The sequence below is a fragment of the Tyto alba genome, unplaced genomic scaffold (assembly GCF_018691265.1).
Source record: "Tyto alba isolate M040663 unplaced genomic scaffold, T.alba_DEE_v4.0 Super-Scaffold_20, whole genome shotgun sequence".
Taxonomy (NCBI): Eukaryota; Metazoa; Chordata; class Aves; order Strigiformes; family Tytonidae; genus Tyto; species Tyto alba.
Window position 1 is genome coordinate 331,929 of NW_024881283.1, and position 20,638 is coordinate 352,566.

Below are 20,638 nucleotides of genomic sequence, written 5' to 3' on the forward strand. Positions count from 1 at the left end.
ACAAGCTCTGTCACTACAAATATCTTCCCTTATGCTTTACCTGTATTTTTTATTACTGAGCACACTGTCATACAGTATGGACCATCCCTTTGGTCAGCTGAGGTCAGCTGTCCCAGTTGTGTCCCCTCCCAGCTTCTTAAACACCCCCAGCCTACTTGTTGTCAGGGTAAGTTTTCCCCATTATGATGCCAGTGAGAGCAATCAGTTCATTGTCCCCCCCGTAGATCCAGCAAGACATAACCTCATAACATACTATTTGCAGGCTCCCTCAGTATCCAACACTCTCCCAGCCCCAGCTGTGTCCCATGTGGGCATTCACAGACCTCCCTTCTCTTCAGTCTGCCAGGGTCTGCACCAGGAGAGAGGCCGGGCAGGGCTGGCTGGTCCCCCCATACAGGCACTGAGACCAGCAGGAGGATGGAGATGGTTTAGCAGCAACGCTCACCCATAAACCTGGGTGAGCAGCCAGTGCTGTAAATGACCAGCTAGATAGGCTGGGGGGTGATGAATGTCCTGGGCCACCTTTCCAGTCTGGCCATGCCACCAAGAGCACAAAGTGGCACCCTCTCTCCTCTGCCTTCATATCTTTGATCCCTGTCATGAGACCTGGCTCCGCACCACAAATCCCCTGGTGTGAGTGCTCACCCTGCATCTTCACACAGTATAAGATGTACACTGGTGTTTTTCTCTCCAAGGCACTTTCCACACCAGCCCAGCACCTCCCCAGCACTCCCCATGCCCACCACACTCTCCCCAGACCATCCCAGCCCAGTACAACATCCCAGTCTTGGCTGGCCCCAGGGCATTGCCCAGCGCAGGGTGCTGCAGAGCTCTGGGCACTCACCCCACAGCCCCAGCCCCTCAGAAGGTCACAGCAGCTCCTGGGGCACAGAGGGCTCTCAGCCTCCCCATCAGCCCCAGGGCTGGGGCCAGCCATGCCATGAGCAGACGCAGGCCAGCGTCTCCCTCTCTCTGCTGCTCTTCTCTCCAAGAGATCCTGATTGCCCAGTGCTGGCAGCCCCTCTGTGCCCGTCCCTCTCCCCAGCACAAGACTCCTGCACTGGGGGATCCCCAGGCAGCTCCTGCTGTGCCAGCCGAGAGAAAAGCTGCCCAAACTGGTGCCTCCAGAAATAGGTCTGCTCTTGTCGCGGGATGTCACCTCAGGCACGGCCCTGAGCTGGCGGTGCTGCTCTGCAGGGCAGTGGTGGCTGAAAGCCACGGGGAGATGGTCCCAGGGAGATCCCCATGGATCAGCCATCATTTCCATTGCACTGGGCACCCCCACGTGAAGGGGCAGCACAGGCCTATTCCCTAACACATCCCCCCATGCCCTCCTGCCCTGAACCCCTGGAGAACCCCAGCACAGCAGCACGCTCAGAGGGGCAATTCCTTCAGCCTGTTCCTGACCTCAGCTTGGGAGGAAGAGACCAACCTCCAGATATCGGCACTGAAAAAATTGTTTTATTACAGATATGTGACTAGGAAGGCCAGCTGTACTGTCCTACCAGACACATGCACAAAAGCCTCTCTGTCAGAGAGGCTGGTTCATGTCTCTGAGGAAGAGGAGTGGATACAGACATTTTAGGAACAAACAAGAGTTTCACAAATAAAATGCTTACTGCACAGAAGGTTTCAGATAAGAATTAGAAATGACTTCTGAAGAGACACGGGCGGCTTATCCCTGTTGAGAGTCAGCTGAGTGAATCAGCTTCTTCAGTGCGTCCTTCATCTCCTGGTTCCTCATGCTGTAGATGAGGGGGTTCACTGCTGGAGGCACCACCGAGTACAGAACTGACACCACCAGGTCCAGAGATGGGGAGGAGATGGAGGGGGCTTCAGGTAGGCAAAGATGGCAGTGCTGATTGAAATGGGATATTAACCAAAATTGGTATTATGCTTGCACGAGATAGATATTGCTATGTTTGTATTGCTCAGCCGCTATCTCCTGTTTAGTACAAAGCCTCCCCTCCACCCCTAAGTAAGTGGGTGTCAGCAGAAGATTACCCCACAACCAGCACAAACCAGCTCTGCGGTTTAGCCCGGGTCCAGGAGGCGACAGAGACTGCGCAGGAATTCAGGATGAAAAGTTCAGCAGTGAGGAAGAGGAGATACTTCCTCCCACGACCACCACCCAGCCCTTCACGACCCCTGCCCAGGACCAAAGGAACTCACTGCGCAGCCGCAAGGAGGAGGAGACCTAATTATAATAAGAAGGGAGGGTAGGCGGGGATAGGTTGTGAATATGTATAAGCGTCTCATGAATATGCAACACTTTGTAACATATAAGCAAGGTGGGAGCGGCGGGGGGGGCACAGGCTTGTTGTGGCGGAGCGATTCCCCATGTGCCCGGCGCCGAATAAACATACCTGCTTTACAACCCTTAGTTGTGAAGTCTTTCATCCGTAAATCAGGGTGGTTTGTGATAAATAACGGAATTATTCTGCTTTTGCTAAAAGTAATTAAACAATTACTTTTATTGAGTCAGGCTAAAGCTGTTATTAAAATTAGTGTTGCTAAAATTATAACAGTCAAGCAAGGCTTTTTTGGTCACAAGTTAGGCATGTGGTTGGGCATGGTGGGGAGTTGGGCAAGGAGGAGGATGGGGAGTGGTCTGTGGTTAGGTGTCATGTAAAGGGGAACTTGGGTGGGGGGGGCTGGGGAGGAATGGAAGCCAGCAGAAAAGGGTTAAGCGAAGAACTCCTGATGGAGAGAGACCTGGACTTCGCCCCCCCCAATCCCCCCGAGAGGGCAGTGGAAAAGTACTGAGAGAGACAGCCTGGGAGAAACAAAGAAAAAGGAGCTCTGCAGGTGTGAAGAGGTGAAAACCCGCCATTTTCGCTCAACTAATGATATCTCCTGGTTGCTCTATGAAAATAATCCCCTGTTGGGGCAGGGGGTGCCCCATTGCCCCCAGCGCTGTGTTCTTTGCTCCGCTGACTCTGTCCCCAATAAAACATGTTTTTGCTAGACGTGAGCTTGTTTCTCACAGGTAAACGTAGCAGACCGGCGGAGAGGTGGAGGCTTCTCGGAAAAGCCGGGACTATTCCTGCCTTGCAGGCACCCAGAGCCCGGGCTTCTGTCCCGGGGCATGCCCGCGGGGCGCAGGGACCCCCCCCCCCGCGCTGGGGCACAGAGAATGCCTGCCTCTGGGGGCTCCCCTGGGCTCAGGGGGTTCATTCCCGGTTTGGGGGACAGCGGGAGGAGCCCGGCCCGGCTGCGCCCGGCAGCCAGCGAGGGCGGGCGAAGGCAAACGGCCCCGGCCCGCTCTGGCCAGGCCCGGCCCGACCCAGCGCTCCCCTGGGGCCCACGGGGAGCGGCTGGGGAGGGCGGCCCCGCCCCCGCGCTGCTCCTCAGGCCCCGCCCCCGGCCGGCCGGGACTGCCGGGCCGCCTCCGGCCCCGCCCATTGGCTCAGCCGTGGCCAATGGCGTGGCTGTTGCCGGGCAGGGCAGCCCGGGCCCCTCCTCCCAGCGCCGCCCCGCGCCCCCTCCCCAGCGCGCGGGGCCTGAGCGGGCCGGGCTCGGGGCGGTTTGTCCGTCCCTCAGAAAGGGAGCGGGAACAAACCCCGCCGGCAGCCGCTTCCCCAGCGCCGCTGTGCCCGGGCTCAGCCGCGCTCCTCCCTGCCCGGCTCCTCGGCCGCCTCTCCCCCTCGAGCGAGCGCCGCAGCGGGACGGGGCACGGGGCTGCGGGCGCCTCGTCTCTGCCGCCCCTTCCTCCTCAGGCCGTTTCCCTGCTCCCGCCTGGGCCCCGCAGGCCCCAGCTGCGGCCAGAGAACCTGCTGCTGCCTGGGCTCCTCTCCAGGGGCCGCAGCTCCTGCCAGGGTCCCGCTCGGGCCTGGGCTCTCCGCGGGCTGCAGCTTCCTGCTGGCGCTGGCCGCCCGAGGGGGACGGCGTTGGTGGCTGCGTCCTCTTCTCGGCAGCCATTTCCCAGCAGCGCAGGCTCCGTGAGGCTGGCCGGGAGAGCCCCCGGGGGGGGCACTCACCCGGGCCGAGCCCTGCTCCAGCCCGCCACCCGGCCCATGAATTAAGGAAGGTGGCAAAGAGTCCTGGGCCCAGCCCTGACCGCTGGATGCCACCGCTGGTTCCTGGCCTCCAACTACGCCCGGTGCCACTGAGCAGCACCCTCGGCCCGGCCGTCCAGCCTGTTGCAGTCCCGCTCGGTGCTGGCTCATGCAGACCATTTCCGTTCCAGTGACTAGAACTGGAACTTTAAGAGAATGCAAGGTGGGCACATGCAAGCCCACAGCTTTCAAAACCCCATACCAAAAACTTGTAGTACTGGCTATTTCCACCAACTGCCTCAAATCCTACAGAGAAGGAAGGAAACACCCCGTAAATTACACATGCAAGGGCAACAAGTTTTTTTAACTCTGGCTTTGGCTTTTCTGACTGCTCGTTCCCAATGAGTGCTGGTTTTGCAAGGCGATCCCAAAAGCGGAACACGGGTTAAAACTCTTTCTCGAGGGACCTTTGGGCAGGGGGGCCAGCCAGCAGAGCTGCCCGAGTCTCTGGAAAGTCTCTCTGAGCTCCTCCTGGGCAGAGGCAGCACTGGGAGGAAGCCCCAGGAGCTGTGGGAGGGAACAGCCAAGGGCCTCCCAAAGGCTCTCCTGGAGGGCTGCAAAGGCAGAAGGGCCAAAGGTGGAGAAAATGGACAGATCTAAGTGGGGTGCTTGGAGAGGGAGCGGTGCTGCAACTGCGAAGAAAGCTGCAGCTTGTGGGAGGGAAAAGAGATCCCAGAAATAAGTCCACTGTCCATCTGGTGCCCTGGCCACCTCCCCAGAGCTGCCTTGGTCAGGCAAGGCAGACCCTGTGGTCCCACAGAACCCACCTGCTCGCTGCCGGCCGCCCACTGACTGAGGAAGGAACGGGCGTAGGACAGTGCCGGTGGGGAATAAGCCCTTTCTCCAGGCTGCAAATCCGAGCACCTCCTCTGGGGTTCAGTCATTTTCTTGGAGCCGTTTCTACAACAGACGAGAAGACATAACCAAGATGACAATGGGAAACTTGACTGGTGTCAAAACAAGACCTTGTCTTTATGCCCCTGACATCCTCCATTTCAGAGAAACATAGAATCATAAAATGGTTGGAAGGGAAATTAAAGACTGTCTAGTTCCAACCCCCTCCCATGGGCAGGGGCATCTTCCATCAGACCAGGTTGCTCAAGGCCTTGTCCAACCTGGCTTTGAACACTTCCAGGGAGGGGGCAGCCACAACTTCACTGGGCAACCTCTTCCAGTGAAGGGGTAAATGTTGGAGAATGGCTCAGAGACAAGGGTCCTGAGCCCACCGAGCAATTGTATGATCAGAGCCTGCTCTAGCTGCTGATGCTGGGCCTCACTAGGGTTTGCCTGCAGCTGCTCGCAGCTGCTGATACATGAGGAATGTCAAGGACGCTTCGGCCTTGTGTACCGTGGTGTGTCGAAAACAGGCTAAGGGGAATTGGGAATAGTGGTCTGAGAAACCTAGTGTTATGATAACGGTGGTCTGAGAAACATTGTGTTACGGTACTGTTGTGTATCGAAAACAAGTCAAGAGGAATTAGAAATAGTGGCATGAGAAACTTAGTGTTCTGAGAAGCTTGTGCTGTAAGCTAAATGCAAGTAGGTGGACCATGCGAATACGACCCTTAGAGCTTAAGCCAATCAGCTAGTGACTAGTAGGCATAATTAGTAGAAGGATTATAAAAGGCTGTAACGAAAATCAATAAACTGAACCATGCTTTATCACTCATATTGAGTCGGCTGCGTTCTTCCTCCTTTAGCCTGGGTCCTCGGCATGTTGGGCTTGCCTTGCCTGACAAAGAGCCAGAATTGCCCTGAAGGAAGATGAATCTCTTTCCACAAAGAAATACTTTTGGCTGTTGCTAATGAATGTTTTTTATTTAAGAAGAATGTAACCAATATATTTCTATATAAATACATACTGCTTATGCTGTGTCCATTTTGTCATTTGATTAAAAATCCTTCAGTATGCTTTCCTGTTGCTATTTTGGTTCACAAAGTAGATTCATTCCCTTTACCTGTTAAAACTGTAATAAATCTGCCACTGGGCCACTTGATTTTTTTTTCCACTTGCAGTTAATTTTTAACAAATACTTGGAACAACAGCCTGGGTTTTGTGGTCTCCCAGAAAGCAGATTGAATCGATGAATAGTCTTGAGTTCAGGCATACCGCATCTGCCCAGCTGTGACCTGGAAGAGAATGACCCAGTGCATCTGGAACATCGACTTGAATTCATATGTTTTTCTTCCACGTGTCTGTGAGCCAGGTGCCTGGTTGCACTACAGCGTTCCTCATCAGGGAAGAAACTTTCTCCACACCGCCGCTGGTCTCATTGCTCTGTCTCCATCCAAAGCCCCTTGCCTTTCTCATGTCTATGTCTACCAGTTGGATGCAACGGACCATGGGCTGCAGGGGGCCAGCCCGCCCTCTCGCCGCAGGCTGCAGGGGAGTCTCTGCTCCGGCAGCCCCCTCCCCTGCTCCCCAAATCCCTGCCACACACACAAGCCCAACAGGCCAACCAATGCCAGGACAGCCCGAGGACAGAGATGGGCTGAAAACACGGGCACCGCGAAGCGAGGCCAGCTCAGGCCTCAGCTGGGCGGCAGCAGGAGCGCCGGAGGCCCGGGCAGAGGCCGAGGGCGCAGGCCCTGCCCAGCCTGGGGGGAGCACTGGGGCTCTCCAGCTCTGCCTGCCGGCATGGGCCTTGCCTGCACCCGCCCTTCTCCCGAGAGGGACCAGGCGCAGACGAGCACTGGGGGAAAATGATCATCTTTTATTGGCCTCAGAAAGCACCCACGGCCGAGCGGTGGCCGGCAGCACGATGTTCTCGGGGCAGCTGAATGCCTGGGGCGCCGTCCATGCACCCATCCCTCGCGTGCTGCTCCCTCTGGGGCCTGCGCAGGCTCAGGGCCCACGGCCATCTCCGGGGACCCGCCGGGCGCTGGCAGCGGGGCGCTACTGCTCCTGCTGTCCCGCGATGCAGGAGCAGCAGAACGCCCCGCGCAGAGCCCTGAGCGCCCTCCTGAGGAGGGAGGGCCGTCGGCGCTGAGCCGGGGCGTGCGAGAGAGCAGCGATGCCTGCGGGGGAAGGAGAGTTGTAGGTGAGGGGCTGGGCGGGTGACGGGCAAGCTCCTGCCTGCCCCCCGCCACCAAGGGCTGTCCCCAGGGAGTGGGGGCCGCGGCACGGCCAGCCCCCGTGCGCGCAGTGCTGCCCACCTGGCTCCAGAGGCAGGGGAGATGCTGCTGCGTCTCCTCTGTCATCTGCCGGGTGGGATGTGGCAGTGTCTGTCGGAGGGTTCTGAGGGAATGAAGAAGCCACTTCATCCTCGTGCACCGCCAGGGAGTCAAGGGCTGCGCTGGCCTCTCCTTGCTGGGCTCCAGACATGGGAGACAGGTTTGGATTGTCCTCCTCTTCCTCGGGCGCTCTGGCCAGGGCAGAAGCTGCCGGCTGAGGGTCCATGGGACCCGCTGGGGCAGGAGATGCGTCCTGCAGGTTGCCAGCTGCCTCTCCTGCTGCCTCTGGGCCCATGATGCTGGTCCTGCCAGGCCCCTCCTGGGGACAAGTTGGGAGGGGGACGAGCTCCAGGATAAAAGGGTTGATACAGATGCTGCGGATGGTAATGGAGGACGACTCTTGGTACATCTCTTCGTTGCCGAGATCTTCCTTCTTAGCCAAGGCCCCTTGCTTGTCCTCTGGCACTTGCAGAGTGGGTTTCCTGAGCTGAGCTAGGCTGTTCTCATTGCAGCCTGGGCCACTCCTCTCCAGCTCCTCCAGAGGGTCCGTCCTGACGGAAGGGATGGCCAGATAGACCGCAAAAACCCTGTCCTGCATGGGCAGCAACCTACTACTGATGTAGCACTTGATACGCGTCACCGGCATTGCCAGATCATGCTCTGATGCTTGACCCAGGCACCTTGGCACGACGTCCCTGCATGGAGAAGCTGGCACAAGGGATCTGTCAGATGCATCGGTGCCCCCACCTCCATGAGGACCAGGCGTGGGCTGAGCTGCGGGGTTCTTGACGCTGTTGGCTCCCTTGTCCTCAGCTGTTCTTGCTGCTGCTGCCTCCCCCATGACTTGTGCATGGTCCCGCTGTGCCACCGGCTGCTGGCTGGGTCCCTGGATCGCATAGAGAGCCTTGTTCAGGACCTCAGTTACAACACACCGTGCTGCTTCCATCAGAGCTGTGACATGGGCAGCGGGCCTGCTTGGGGCAAGCCCCCAGCTCTCCACGCTCCAGGCTGTTCCCTGATCATGGCAGATGCCCCAAGAAGATGGGACCAGCTGTTGGTGGCCACTGGCTGTGGTGCCACTGGTGGTTTCCCTGATGCTGGCAGAAGATGTGGAGGGTGCTGCTGGCAAAGGAGGCAGCGTGGGGCAGGTGCTGGCAGCTCCATCTGGATGAGCTGCAGTGGGCGCATGCCCAGGTGCCGCTGCCTTCCTGGAAACAGGCAGCAAGATTTCAAGATGGTCTGTCTGCTTCCTTGTTACCCTGCTGTGAGGCAGGGTCACCCTGAATGCCAGGCTGTCCATCTGCAAGAGAAGCCAAGGAGAGAGGCTGCGTGAGTGCGGCCCTTGCCCCTGTGCCCCCCATGTCCCCACTGGAAGAGCTCCTGCAGCTGGGCTCCCCTGCCAGCCCCCGGGCAGTGCTCGGAGAGTTCTCTCTGCTGGGAGACCCTGGAAGTAGGGCTGCTCCCTGCTTTGCTGGCACAAGTTTGTTAGCTTGGCAGCAGAGAGATGGAAGGAGAGGGAAAGAAAGACCGGGGCCAGCCCCATGAAGCCACACGCTGGCAATCTTTCACGGGAGCTCTGGCCAGGGCAGAAAAGCTTTGTGCAGAGCCCCAGACACTGTCTGAGGAGGGATGGTCGTTGCTGGCCAGCTGGGGCATGTGAGAAGGCAGCAGGTGCCTATGGGACAAGTAGAGCTGGAGCCAAGGCACTGGGTGGGTGAAGCTGCCCAGCTCAGTGTCCGTGGGACCCTCTGGGGCAGGGGACATGCTCTGCAGGTCACCAGCTGCCTCTGTGCCTGTGCTGCTGCTGGGCCAGCATGGGGGTCCTGGAAGAGCTCTGGGACCAAGGGGTTGATGCAGGTTACCATGTCGTCCCCTTGGGACAAGCTCTTTGTTGCTGACATCTATCTCCCAGCTTGTCCTCCTCAGTGGCCCCCCAACCTTGGGCCTTGCTGCCCTTGGCTGCCCAGACTTCCATTGTTCTTGCTGCCCAGCTTGCCTCAACCATGCAAAATGGCCATGCCCTTGCTCAGCCGGCTGCTGGCCGGGTCCCTGCTTGGCAGTTGCAACCTTGCCCACAACCTCCCTCACGAGGTGCTGGACTGTGTCCTGCAGAGCCATGGCACAGACCTTGGCACTCACCTGCCTGGATCTGATACTGAGGAGCCATCCTGGTGCCGACTGGGGGAAACACCGCTCCTCGCCTTCCTGCTGCTGCTGGAGCTGCCCTGGCCTTGCGTTCCTGGCCAGGGAAGCTGGCGCAGGGGCCCTGCCTGCAGCACCAGTGTCCCCATGTGCAAGGGGACCAGGCACGGGCAAAGCTGAGGGGGCCTTGCCACCGCTGGCCGCCCAGACCTCGGCTGCTCTTGGTGGTGCCGCCTCAGTCGCGCTGTGTGCCCAGTTCCACTGGGCTGCCGGCTGCTGGCTGGGTCCCCGGCTCCCCAGGAAGACCTTGTCCAGGACCTCAGTCACAAGGCCCTGGGCTATCCCCTTCGCAGCTGCAGCACGGCCAGCGGAGCTGTGTGGGGCAGGCCTCCAGCTCTCCACACTTGCGGCTGTGCCCTGGCCATGGCGGATGCCCCAAGAAGATGGGATGAGCTGTCGCCGGCCACTGGCTGCGGTGCCGCTGGTGGTTTCCCTGCTGCTGACAGGAGATGTGGAGGGTGCTGCTGGCAGAGGAGGCAGCCTGGGGCAGGTGCTGACAGCTCCTGCTGGCTGAGCTGCGGTGGGTGCGTGCCCGGGTGCCGCTGCCTTCCTGGGGACAGGTGGCAAGCTTGGACAACGAGCTGTCTCCTCCTGCACCACCTTGTTGCGGGGCAGGGTCACCCTGTGTGCCAGAACATCCATCTGCAAGAGAAGCCGAGGAGAGAAGGCTGTGTGAGCACGGCCCTTGCCCCTGCGCCCCCACGTACTCCCACCACTGAAAAGCTCCTGCGGCTCTGCTTCCCTGCCAGCCCCTGGGCAGTGCTCAGCCCCGCAGGCGGCTGCCGCCCTGCTCCCAGAGCCGGCTGGGGTGAGGGCTGGTCCCCCCGCAGCCCATGGTGACTCCCGGGAGCAGCGCACAGGGCGCTCAGCTTGCTATGGGTCTGGGCCCACCGGTCCCCTCCTGCACACCCCACCTGCTCATCGGCAGCTCCTGGGGTCGGGAAGGCGTTCGGCCCCGTCTCCATCTCCCTACCTGTGCACGGTGCCTTGCGGTGTCCTGCGAGCTCTCTGGGCAGGAGAGCAGTGGCAGCCTGTCCCCATGGAGGGACAAGGCCTGGCTCTGGCTGCCCTGCGGCACTGCCTGTGGCTGCCTGAGGCCCACCTGTGACCAGGAGGAGGAGGAGGAGGAGGCATGGGATGGAGGCGGCTGCCTTGGCACAGCGGCCCCCACAGCGCCGGCAAGGCTGGCCCTGGCACCAAGGCAGCTCTGTGCGGCCCCGTCCCACCCCCGGCCTCTCCCTCCTGCCCCGTCCCTCACCTGGCGCCTCTCCTGCAGGCTCGGCAGCCCCTTGGCGGGCCGGGAGCGGGCGTTCGCCTCCTCACCCGTGGGCATCTTTGGCGACCTTAGCCAAAGACCTTACACGAGCACCCAGGGGAGACGCTACCTCCTGAGGGAGCTGCTCTCCTGGGGGAGGGCACCCCAGGGCTCTCGCTCCTTAAATACCCTCATGGTCACCCTGCGGGGGGGTGGGGGTGGCCCATGTCACAGTGGCCTCTGGGGGTGATGCGGCCCCCGCCTCACAAAGCCCTGGCGGTGCCCATGGAGACGCCCACGCCGGGGACCGGCTGGGACGGGCTGTGCCCGGCGCGGGGCAGCCCCGGCTCTCCCCTCACCGAGCCCCCGGCCGGCCTGGGCCAGCGCCTCCCACGTGCGCCCGGTGCCAGCGGGCTCTGCAGAGCTGGGTCCTGTGTGCAGTCGGCAGCTCTGGGCGCCAGCGCCCTGGGCCGCGTCCCCAGGCGCTGCTCCCACACAGGGCCCCCGGGCCTGGGGACGCTCCGGTGGGCGCCCGCGTAGAGAAAGGCAGGGGAGGCTCGCAGACCCGGTCGCGGGTGTGGACCTCCCCACAGCGACCTCCAGGGATTTGTGATGGGCTGGTGGCATCGTGCCCAGAGGCCATTGGGCATCCTCGGGGTGCTCCCGGGAGACGCCCTGGGTAAGAGCGCTGCCACCAGGCTCTTCTGAGGGAAAGCTAAAACTTTTTCTCTTGTTTGGAGCAAAGAGCTTGTTTATAGTAGCATCCTAGTTGGTCAGCATTTTCTACTCGTATTATTCTCTTCATTTCACTCACATAGTTTAGTCAACTGCTAGGCAGAATTAATAACAAGGTGTTTTGAAATATGCAACTTCTCCCTGAGAAAAAATTGAAGTAGACCTTGAGACGGTTCATTAAGCTTCCTGAGTACCCCTGATAACAAGGGCCCAAGACGACAGTGTCAAGATTAGCACTGGCAAATTAGTTAAAACTGACCATCTTGGAGCATCCCAGGGCCAAAGAACAGATGAGCTAACTCCACAATTGTATTTGGGCATAGGAAAACCAAAGTTCAATCACTGGACAGGGCAAGGAAGACCATGAACCACCACCAGAGGGGGAAAAGCCCCTAACCCTAATTTTATCACGTGTGCTCGGACAGTGTAGATAAATTCTAGGAAATCTTCTGTGTGTGCAGATTAGTTCCCAGAAATCCGCTGAATACGTATAACCTCACAGCGTAGGTTCTCTGTGATTGCACCTTTCCGTTGGAGCCCTTGTGGTGGAGCGAGCCCCAGTGCTGCCCAGCGCTGCAGATAAAGAATACCTGCTTAACAGTTTTACTGGATTCCAACTGTTGAGTGAATTTTTGTGTTTCAGTCTGGCGACCCAGGTGGGACCCTCTCCACCCGACTGCAGGACCTGTTGAGATTGGGACTCTCTTGGGTAACCCCGGTGATTTTTTTCCCGAGAGACTCCTGTCCTTGATCGGATCGCTGTGGGGATGGACAAGGACCATCTAAAATAAAGGCATTCTTTTTGGAACTGTGTTTGGGGACCGGTCCATTTGGGAGCTACCCGTAAGTCGTTTTGTGTAGTGCAGGGTGAGCATATATCGGGTTGCTAGCACCTTAAAGTTATATCTGGAATTCTGTGTGCCTGCAATTGCCTGCAAGGTTCTGGTTGTTTAGGAGTTTGGGGGACAGGCTTTTGCAAGAAACCCGTGAAGAATTTGCAAGCAAAAAACCCATGAATTTATGTGGCTCTGCCTGTAACTTTGGGCATATTACTGCAGTAGTTGTTGCAGTTCTTTCAGGCACTGTCTAGTAATTCTGGACGCCACAACGTTGTGCTTATAAACACAGCCTTGTTTTGGGGGTTAATTTAAATATGCATGCTTAGTGCTATCTTGACAGTGCATCCTCCTCCATTTCTGGTCGGATGGCAGCCTCTTCTGGTGGTGTAACGCTGCCCTAAAATGAGAGGATAGATGCTGCTAGCATCAAAGATCAAATCAATACCAGTATGTGGGTATAAAGAAAGAATGGCCCTGCTGTTCTACCATAGAAAATTAACCAGGCCAATTAGCATTCTGTTCCTTCAGGCTGGAAACATTGCAGAAAGAACTGGTAGAGTGGTGAATGTTTGGGAATGATGAATGTGTGCAGGGATGGTGGAGAGTCCTTCAAAAACGCGTTACTTGCCTTGTAGTATGTTCTTCAAGGTAAATGGATGAAGAAACCATTGTGTGGTAATCTGGAGTATCTCCTCGTACTTCCTCATCTTCAGGAAGGTACGTGCCTGTGCTTGCAAGGCTGGTGGTGCTCTAGTGTTGGGGGAGACAAAATGGAAATGCAGGCTAGGCCTTGGAGCAGGCACCTCAGCCTGAACACAAGTACTGAGAGGCTCCTGCTAAGTCGACCCTGGGAAAAGTAGAGTTAATGTTTCTCTTTGGTAATTAGAAGAGTGCTGTGTTATGAGAAAAATGCTGATGAGCACACTGATGTTTTCGGCTGCTGCTGTGAAAGAAGCAAGCAGGAAGACTGCCAGGACTGCGTAATTAGCGCGTAACCACCTGACGTTGTTAAGCTGGTAGGAAAATACTGTAACTTGATGGAAAATCGCTGTAACTTACGAAAGGTATATAAGCAGCCTGAAATAAAGCATCTCAGCATCACCCATGATCTGAGCCCGTGCCTCAATACGCCACAAATGGTGCCCGAACAGGGACCGACCGGCTCCTGGGCCTGAACTTGACTCCAGTGGCGTAGCCTGACTGAACGCAAGGATCCGGTGGGGAGCACCGCAGAAGTCCGTACGGCATAATCGCCTGAACTGACAGGTGAGCAGTCAGGAACTAGGGGGAACCAACCATCTCAGGCTGAAGAGGCGGTGTTAGAGACTTAAGCAGCTTTTGAAAAAGCATGACTGTAAATACAAAGAATTTGATTTAAGGCTAATGCTTAAATGGATGAAAACCACTAGCCCCGATATAACTAGCACATTGGGTTTTGACTGGGATATCTGGGATCAAGCTGGGGTTAAACCATGGGACTCAGCTACTCAGAATAATGCTCTTGCTAAAGATCTGTTATCCATCTGGTGAACATCTTTGAGATACTTAAAAAGCACACAGGTTCTAAAGCCGTATCAGCGCCCACAGCACCTGCGCTGTCAACTGAGAAGAACACGAATGATGATGATCCATTAGATCCCCGTCCAGTAGAACCTGAGCAGGAGCCTGATCTTTATCCTCCAGACCAGCCTCTGGCTGCAGCAGCCACTGGCAGTTTTGATCTTAGACGTCATTGGGAAAAAATCCATAGGGAGGCTGCAGAGGCTGGAGACTCTGATATTGCAGGAGCATGAAGTGTCTCAGAACCGGGAAGAGATTTTGGGACTCGGACTGGGTAAAAATGGTATCATGAGAAGCGAGGGTGGGGGATGCCCACCACCAAGACACCGAGAATCAAGAGGACCAACGGGACACCGCTGCATCCATCAGGAGGTTTACATTCTGGGATTTTGAAACCCCTGTGCTTGCACGTGCCCCTCTTGCTTGCCAAGCTGCGGCACGGGCTGCCCAGGGAGCGTGTGGGGTCTCCCCCCTTGGAGATGCTCACCAGCCCTCTCTGCGCATGGTGAAATGGGATATTAACCAAATTTGGTATTATGCTTGCACGAGACAAGATACATTGCTTGTATTGCTCTGCCTCTATTTCCTGTTCAAAACAGGGCCCCCTTTCCTTTCCTTAAGTAAGTGTGTATCAGCAAAAGATCACCTCACAACCAGCACAAACCCGCTCTGCGGTTTAGCCCGGGTCCAGGAGGCGACAGAGACTGCGCAGGTATTCAGGATGAAAAGTTCAGCACTGAGGAAGAGGAGATACTTCCTCCCACGACCACTGCCCAGCACTTCACGACCCCTGCCCAGGACCAAAGGAACTCACTGTGCAGCCGCAAGGAGGAGGAGACCTAATTATAATAAGAAGGGAGGGTAGGCGGGGATAGGTTGTGAATATGTATAGACACCTCATGAATATGCAACACTTCGTAACATAAGCAAGGCGGGAGGGGCGGGGGGGGGGGGCACAGGCTTGTTGTGGCGGAGCGATCCCCCATGTGCCCGGCGCTGAATAAACATACCTGCTTTACAACCCTCAGTTGTGAAGTCTTTCATCCGTAAATCAGTTTGGCGACCCAGATGGGACCTTCTCTGCTCGGCTGCCGGGACTGCTGAAGGGTGGACGTCCTAGGTGCACCCCGAGCCTTTTCTCGGAGGATCTCCACTCCCAGCTGTCCACTACAGGAGCAGACAAGGACCGCCTGGACTATGGAAAGTTATGTTTAAAAATTGTATATGAGTTGTTGGTAAGACGCGCAGGGACGCCTGGCGCACAACTTAAAACTCAAGTAAGGAACTGGATTAATTGAGGTAGTGCGCACAGGGAACGGAATTAATTAAAAGGGGTAATAAGACCTGGGGTTCATGGGAGTGTCGGAGACCACCTCAGCAAACTGGATGAGTGGTTGTTGGGGTTCATGGGAGTGTCACCGACCACCTTGGGTTTGTTGAAATTGTAGTCTTTTTTCTTCCTCTTTTGTTCTCTTCTTTCTTTTGTTCTCCTTTTGAATTCTGTTTGAAAACTTTGGAGTTTGTCTAATTAATGAACTGTATTTAGGTATTTGTATATATTGTAAAAAGCATTGATCTTTGTATAAATCGGAGACAGAGGAGTGAATCCCTTCTCCGTTAGTTTGGATTAGAACCCAGTGATTATTTGTGTGAAAGGAATGAGTGGTTGGAGCGCGGAAATAGTTTATATTTGTTAAAAACTGTATGTAACCCCCTCAGACAGCCAGCTGCACTAGATTGGGAGCAGCCAGCTGATCCTGTCCTATTTCCTTTGCGCCTCTGTTCCCAGTAATTTCTTTACAGGGAAAAACTTTTGTCAGACGTGGGTATAGTAAAATGTGTATGTTGTGGGTATAGGTGGCATTGTGCATCTAATAAGAGAAAGTCGAAGGGTTTAAAGTGTCCAGGAGAGGGCTTATAAGGACACGCAATACTCAGAAGACGAGAGGCGATAATTATTAGGTCTGTGTATTTGTATGTTTGGAATTAAAGGAGGATTGGGAGACAGTGTGAAAGTCGTTGTAAGTGGAAGGGAAGGATTTTGGAAAGGGAAACAATATTGGGATTTGTGGATGTGCCGCTCACTAATGTAGAAGTGAGGGCGTATAAGAATGAATTTAGGAAGTTATTAGAGGACCCTGTGGGGCTGTCGGAGATGGGAATCTTTTTTTCTCCTGAAGAAAGACAAATGATCAGAACGTCTGGAATGTGGATATGGGAGAGAGAAAATCAGCAGGGGATACCCGGGGAAAAGAAACTCCCTGTAACCCCTCTGCAGTGGAATCAGACTGAACAAGAGAGGAGGAGAGATATGAGTGACTCTAGGTCATTATAATAAGAGTCTGGATGAACCCCTGAGAGAAGCACAGAAAGTAGATATTAGAAAGGATGAAGAAAAGGCTAAAACTAAAGCTAAAATTATGATAACTGCACAAGAAGCTGTTAGAAATAAACACAGGGAATCTCAGAAGGGAAATCACAAATTTGAAACAAGCAAGGGAATGAAAGGGAAGGTGGAACCAAGAGGTACCACTGGCTAGGGAAATCACAAGGGGATGTTTTTATTGTGGGAAGGGGGGGGGGGGGGCATTGTAAACAAGAATGCCACCCGAAAATATGGGACCTGTTGGTGTTTGAAGTAACCCAACAGGATGAGGGTGGTAATCACTAGGGGTGTCAGGGGCTCTACCTCCTGGGGGGGGTATACCAACAGAAGAGCCCTTGATAAATTTGAAATTAAGACCGCAGGAGGAAGATTATGTAAAAGAAACAACTTGGGCTGTAGGGGCTAAAGGTGAAGGGGTTTTCAGTCCCAGTTATAAAGAATGGGTTAATACAAGGGGAATATCAATATGCTGTTAATGATCTGTTGTTAATGCCAGGGGTAGGATGTAATTTGCTAGGTAGGGATTTACAAGTGCAATAAGGAATAGATGTGGTGCTGGATGAAGGAAAACTAGTGGTTAAATTACTAGAATTATGGGAGGAGAATCGGGGAGGATATTCAGGAATGAGAGCATCACTGTTTGGATTTTATAAATTATCAAACGAAAATAAGAGAAGATCTGTTAGATGAACCTTTGCCCTATAGAGAAAAACTATTTATTGATGGGTCCTCTCGATGCCTAGAAGGGAAAAGAATATTGGGTTATGCAATTGTCGAGGGGCAGAAGATGGAAGTGTTTGAAAAGGGGAAATTACCTGCTGGGTGGCCAGCACAAGCCTGTGAACTCTATGCCCTAAAACAGACATTGGTATATTTGAGAGATAAGGAAGGGACAGTGTACACAGACTCGAAGTATGCATTTGGAGTGGTCCACACATTTGGAAAAATATGGGAAGGAAGAGGGCTTATAAATACAAAAGGGAAGGAGCTAGTACACGAGCGGCTGATCAGAGAAGTTTTAGAATCCCTGAAGCTCCCTACAGAAATTGCAGTTGTGCATGCGAAAGGACATCAGAGGGGAGCATCGATGGAAATAAGGGGGAATAATTTAGCAGATTAAGTAGCCAGAGAAGCAGCTACAGAATTATCATCAGTAGTTTTACTGGTAATAACAACGGGGGATTATGAGAATTTAGCCCCAAATTTCACAGAACAAGAGAAGGTTATACTTAAAAATAAGGGGGGGGGGGAAAGATTCAGAAGGAAAATGGACTTTAGCAGATGGAAGGCAGATGTTAAATAAAACAATGATCATGAGAAATTCTGTCATTAATACATCAGAAAATACATTGGGGAACGCAATCACTTTGTGATCATTTTCTTAGACAATATGGGTGTATAGGAATATATACGGAGGCTAAACAACTAGTTGATCGATGTCTGATTTGTCAAAAAGTGAACAAAAAGGTAATGAGAAAAAGGTGGCTGGGGAACAGGAGCTAGCAGTACAAAGCCTCCAGGTAGACTTAACAGAGCTACCTCGAATACAAGGGTGGAAGTATTTGTTGGTATTAGTGGCTCACTTAACTCACAGGGTGGAAGCAATCCCCCACACCAAGGGCAATGGCAACCATGTGTTATAAATTGAGACCACAATGGATCATAATCCAATTATAATTTTATTAATTATAGCAAGTAGAATATGAGCAAAGACAGCGCTGGACGGCAGGGGAGTCTGCGCTCCGCCAACTGCCGTACTGATCAGTTCAAACAGTTCCTTTTTATACATTTTTACATTCGTGGTTGTCTTTGATCAGTACCCCTTCTGCTTGCACAAGCGGTATCTATCTGGTTTGTGTAAGCAATTGCGGTTATCTTGTCTCACAGGTTATCTTGTCTCACACAAGCGGTGTCTGGCAGCTATTTGCATAAGCAGTTTTTCTGTCTTTTGCCGCCTAACCTTTACATTGAGCTTAACATAAATTTCAATAAACAATACCCTTAGTTCATAGTTTCTTACAATCCCCCCTTTTTCTTTTATCCTATTATTGTTTATTAGATGCTACTTTCATTTTCGTCACTGCAAACAAACCTTTTTCCACAATTCCAACATTTATCATAACACTCTCAAGATAATACCTTACAATTACAATCATAGTTTTCACGTGGCATAACGCATTCACAACAATCTTTTCCACCAGGAAGCTCCTAATAGATCATCCCACCATTCTGAGTCTAACATTGAGGGTGTTTTCAGAGCACCATAGGTAAAACAGCTCTTATTCTATCTGCTATGTGCAGTTGTCGCCTTAATGTTTTTGCCGTGTGTTATTTATTCCTTGCTTTGTTCAGTTAATCCAACAAGTTGTGACCAACATGCAATTTGCTACTACTGTTTCACCTGTTGGTGTTAAGCAAATTCGAGCTGTGTGCCGAACTGCACAGTCAACCGTACTATCAGACACTCTGTAAACAATAATCAACAATTTATTAGCAAACAAGAACCTGAAATAATTAACTGTATAACAATCCAGCAAAGTCCCACGCGACACAATCAGAAAGAGAAAAAGTAAGAACCAAAGATATCAGCACTGTCCTTTGGATGTTGTCCTTCGATGTCTTGTTACCCTTACTCACGGGGCGATAGCGATAGAAAGACAGAAAGAGTCCAAGAACAACAGTCCAGTCACACGCCACGCGGTAACTCCTCTGATCAACAACATTTTCTTCTTTGAACTATAAGTCTGTTTCCATCACCTCATCAAGGTTTCGAGGGCGTCTTAGTTGTCTTCGTGATCTTGGAGGATTGGGGGGAGGAGGTGATCTTCTCCAACACCAGCCACGAGACATTCCCTCGCATACCGCGATGGCAACGACAGTCACCACCAATATAATGAAAAATCCCAACAGCAGGCCGGCGCACACGGGATCGTCCCCTACTCCCATCTTCCCAAGATTGCAATCCAGCGGGATCAGTAAGATTAGTGGGATAGTCCAGCCCCAGGCTAGCGGCTTGACCGAGGAAGGTCCAAGTGCGCAATGAGTGGAAGTTTCTCTTCCACCCAGAATGCCTGTGCTGCCTAGATCTGGGCGGGCCTGGCAGTTGTTTTTGCCATCCGGGTATAGCCGAACTTTCGAGACCCTCCAGCAACACATGCGCTTTGGACTGGGGGCGTGGAAATCCATTTTCCTGCTGCGTATGTGGACCCTGACTCCTGATCCCTACAGACCAGGCAGGTTCGCCACTCGCGCTCTCACTCTTGTACCTCCGATACCGCGAAAACAATGGAGCGTGCTTATGCATGGGCAGCAATTTATTGTGCAGCCTTGATGTTGGTAGCCCTCACTTTGTTTGCCTTTTTACTACATATCTTTTGCCCTTGTAAATGTTCCTCTTTCAAGTACCCATGTAGTTGTATCTGCTTATGTAAACCACCATCTCCTTTGGTTAACCATGTTGAAAATTCTGTTATAGGTCTTTTCGGCGGTTTTGGTACTGGCTGTTTTACTTCTGTCACATCTTTTACTTGGATTCTCTTCTTCCCACTAAAATATCTCCATCCACCCTTCTGTCTTTGGGAAAACAAAGCCACTCTGATGTTGGACATAACAGTAAAGCACTTGCTGCACAAATTTGCCACTATTAAAGCAAACCATACCAGGATGATTAGCAGAGGTCCGGTATAACATATACTCCCACCTCTCATGCCTATGGGGTTGCAGCCCACAGCTGAGAAAAAGGTCTTCTTGGTGGCGAGCACAGAGGTTAACCCGGTCTTGCCCTCTACTGTTTAACAAATCCGTGTGTTAAGAGTTAGTCAATTCAAGTGCAGCTCCTTTGTAGCCACTTCCTTTGTTTCTAAGCAAAGCAAAATTTTGGCACTTCCTGATAGTGTCCTCCCATCAACTCTCAGGGACATCACAAATTCTGGGGACTAACCTCTTTTTCCCCGTAAATCAAGGTTACAGTTCATGCCCCTTCCCTATACAGTTATAAGACAATTTTCTCCATCTGCAAGAAATACCACATCCGGTAACACATCACACATTCACACAAAACCCACGCTTCATGACATCCATACATACACTCGAGACAAGGTATTACCCAATTAGGTTGATTTTCTAGCAATGCCTAATTGACTCCAAAATGCTCATAATCTCACATGTCTGTCAGTTAATGCTCGGTAAACGCCAGCTTTTCCCTGACAGTTTTTTTTGTTTGGTTTTGTCTGTTTTTTTGTTTTTGTTTCCTTATACAGCAAGTAAGTAAATGAATAAGTAAATTTTCACAGTGTTACCTCTGAACCCAGTCAAAAACCCAGTCAAACCACTGGTTAAGAGTCATTCAATCCCCTCCTGATGAATTTACTTAGTCCTTTGAGGGTGACTTGTAGTTGGTCAGTTGATGGTACCACAGTCCACTCCTGAG

General features: G+C 53.4%; 1 protein-coding gene across 1 annotated transcript; it reads right to left on the minus strand.

The window, feature by feature from the left end:
• Positions 1 to 4,925: 4,925 nt before the first annotated feature.
• Positions 4,926 to 10,804, minus strand: LOC122153505 (mucin-1-like). The gene is made up of 4 exons (XM_042793537.1): positions 10,408 to 10,804; positions 9,372 to 10,076; positions 7,215 to 8,532; positions 4,926 to 4,958 (listed from the first exon to the last, which is right to left on the minus strand). The coding sequence occupies exons 1-4, from the start codon at positions 10,765 to 10,767 to the stop codon at positions 4,939 to 4,941; spliced, it is 2,403 nt and encodes an 800-aa protein (XP_042649471.1). The 5' UTR covers positions 10,768 to 10,804; the 3' UTR covers positions 4,926 to 4,938.
• Between the last annotated feature and the right edge of the window lie 9,834 nt (positions 10,805 to 20,638).

Excerpts from the sequence above, each read along its gene's own strand:
- LOC122153505 (XM_042793537.1), bottom strand. The coding sequence starts at position 10,767 with ATGCCCACGGGTGAGGAGGCGAACGCCCGCTCCCGGCCCGCCAAGGGG. Across the intron at positions 10,077-10,407 it reads CCGCAAGGCACCGTGCACAG|ATGGATGTTCTGGCACACAG; the intron begins GTAGGGAGATGG and ends CTTCTCTTGCAG. Across the intron at positions 4,959-7,214 it reads TCCCCTGCCTCTGGAGCCAG|AAACGGCTCCAAGAAAATGA; the intron begins GTGGGCAGCACT and ends CGTCTGTTGTAG.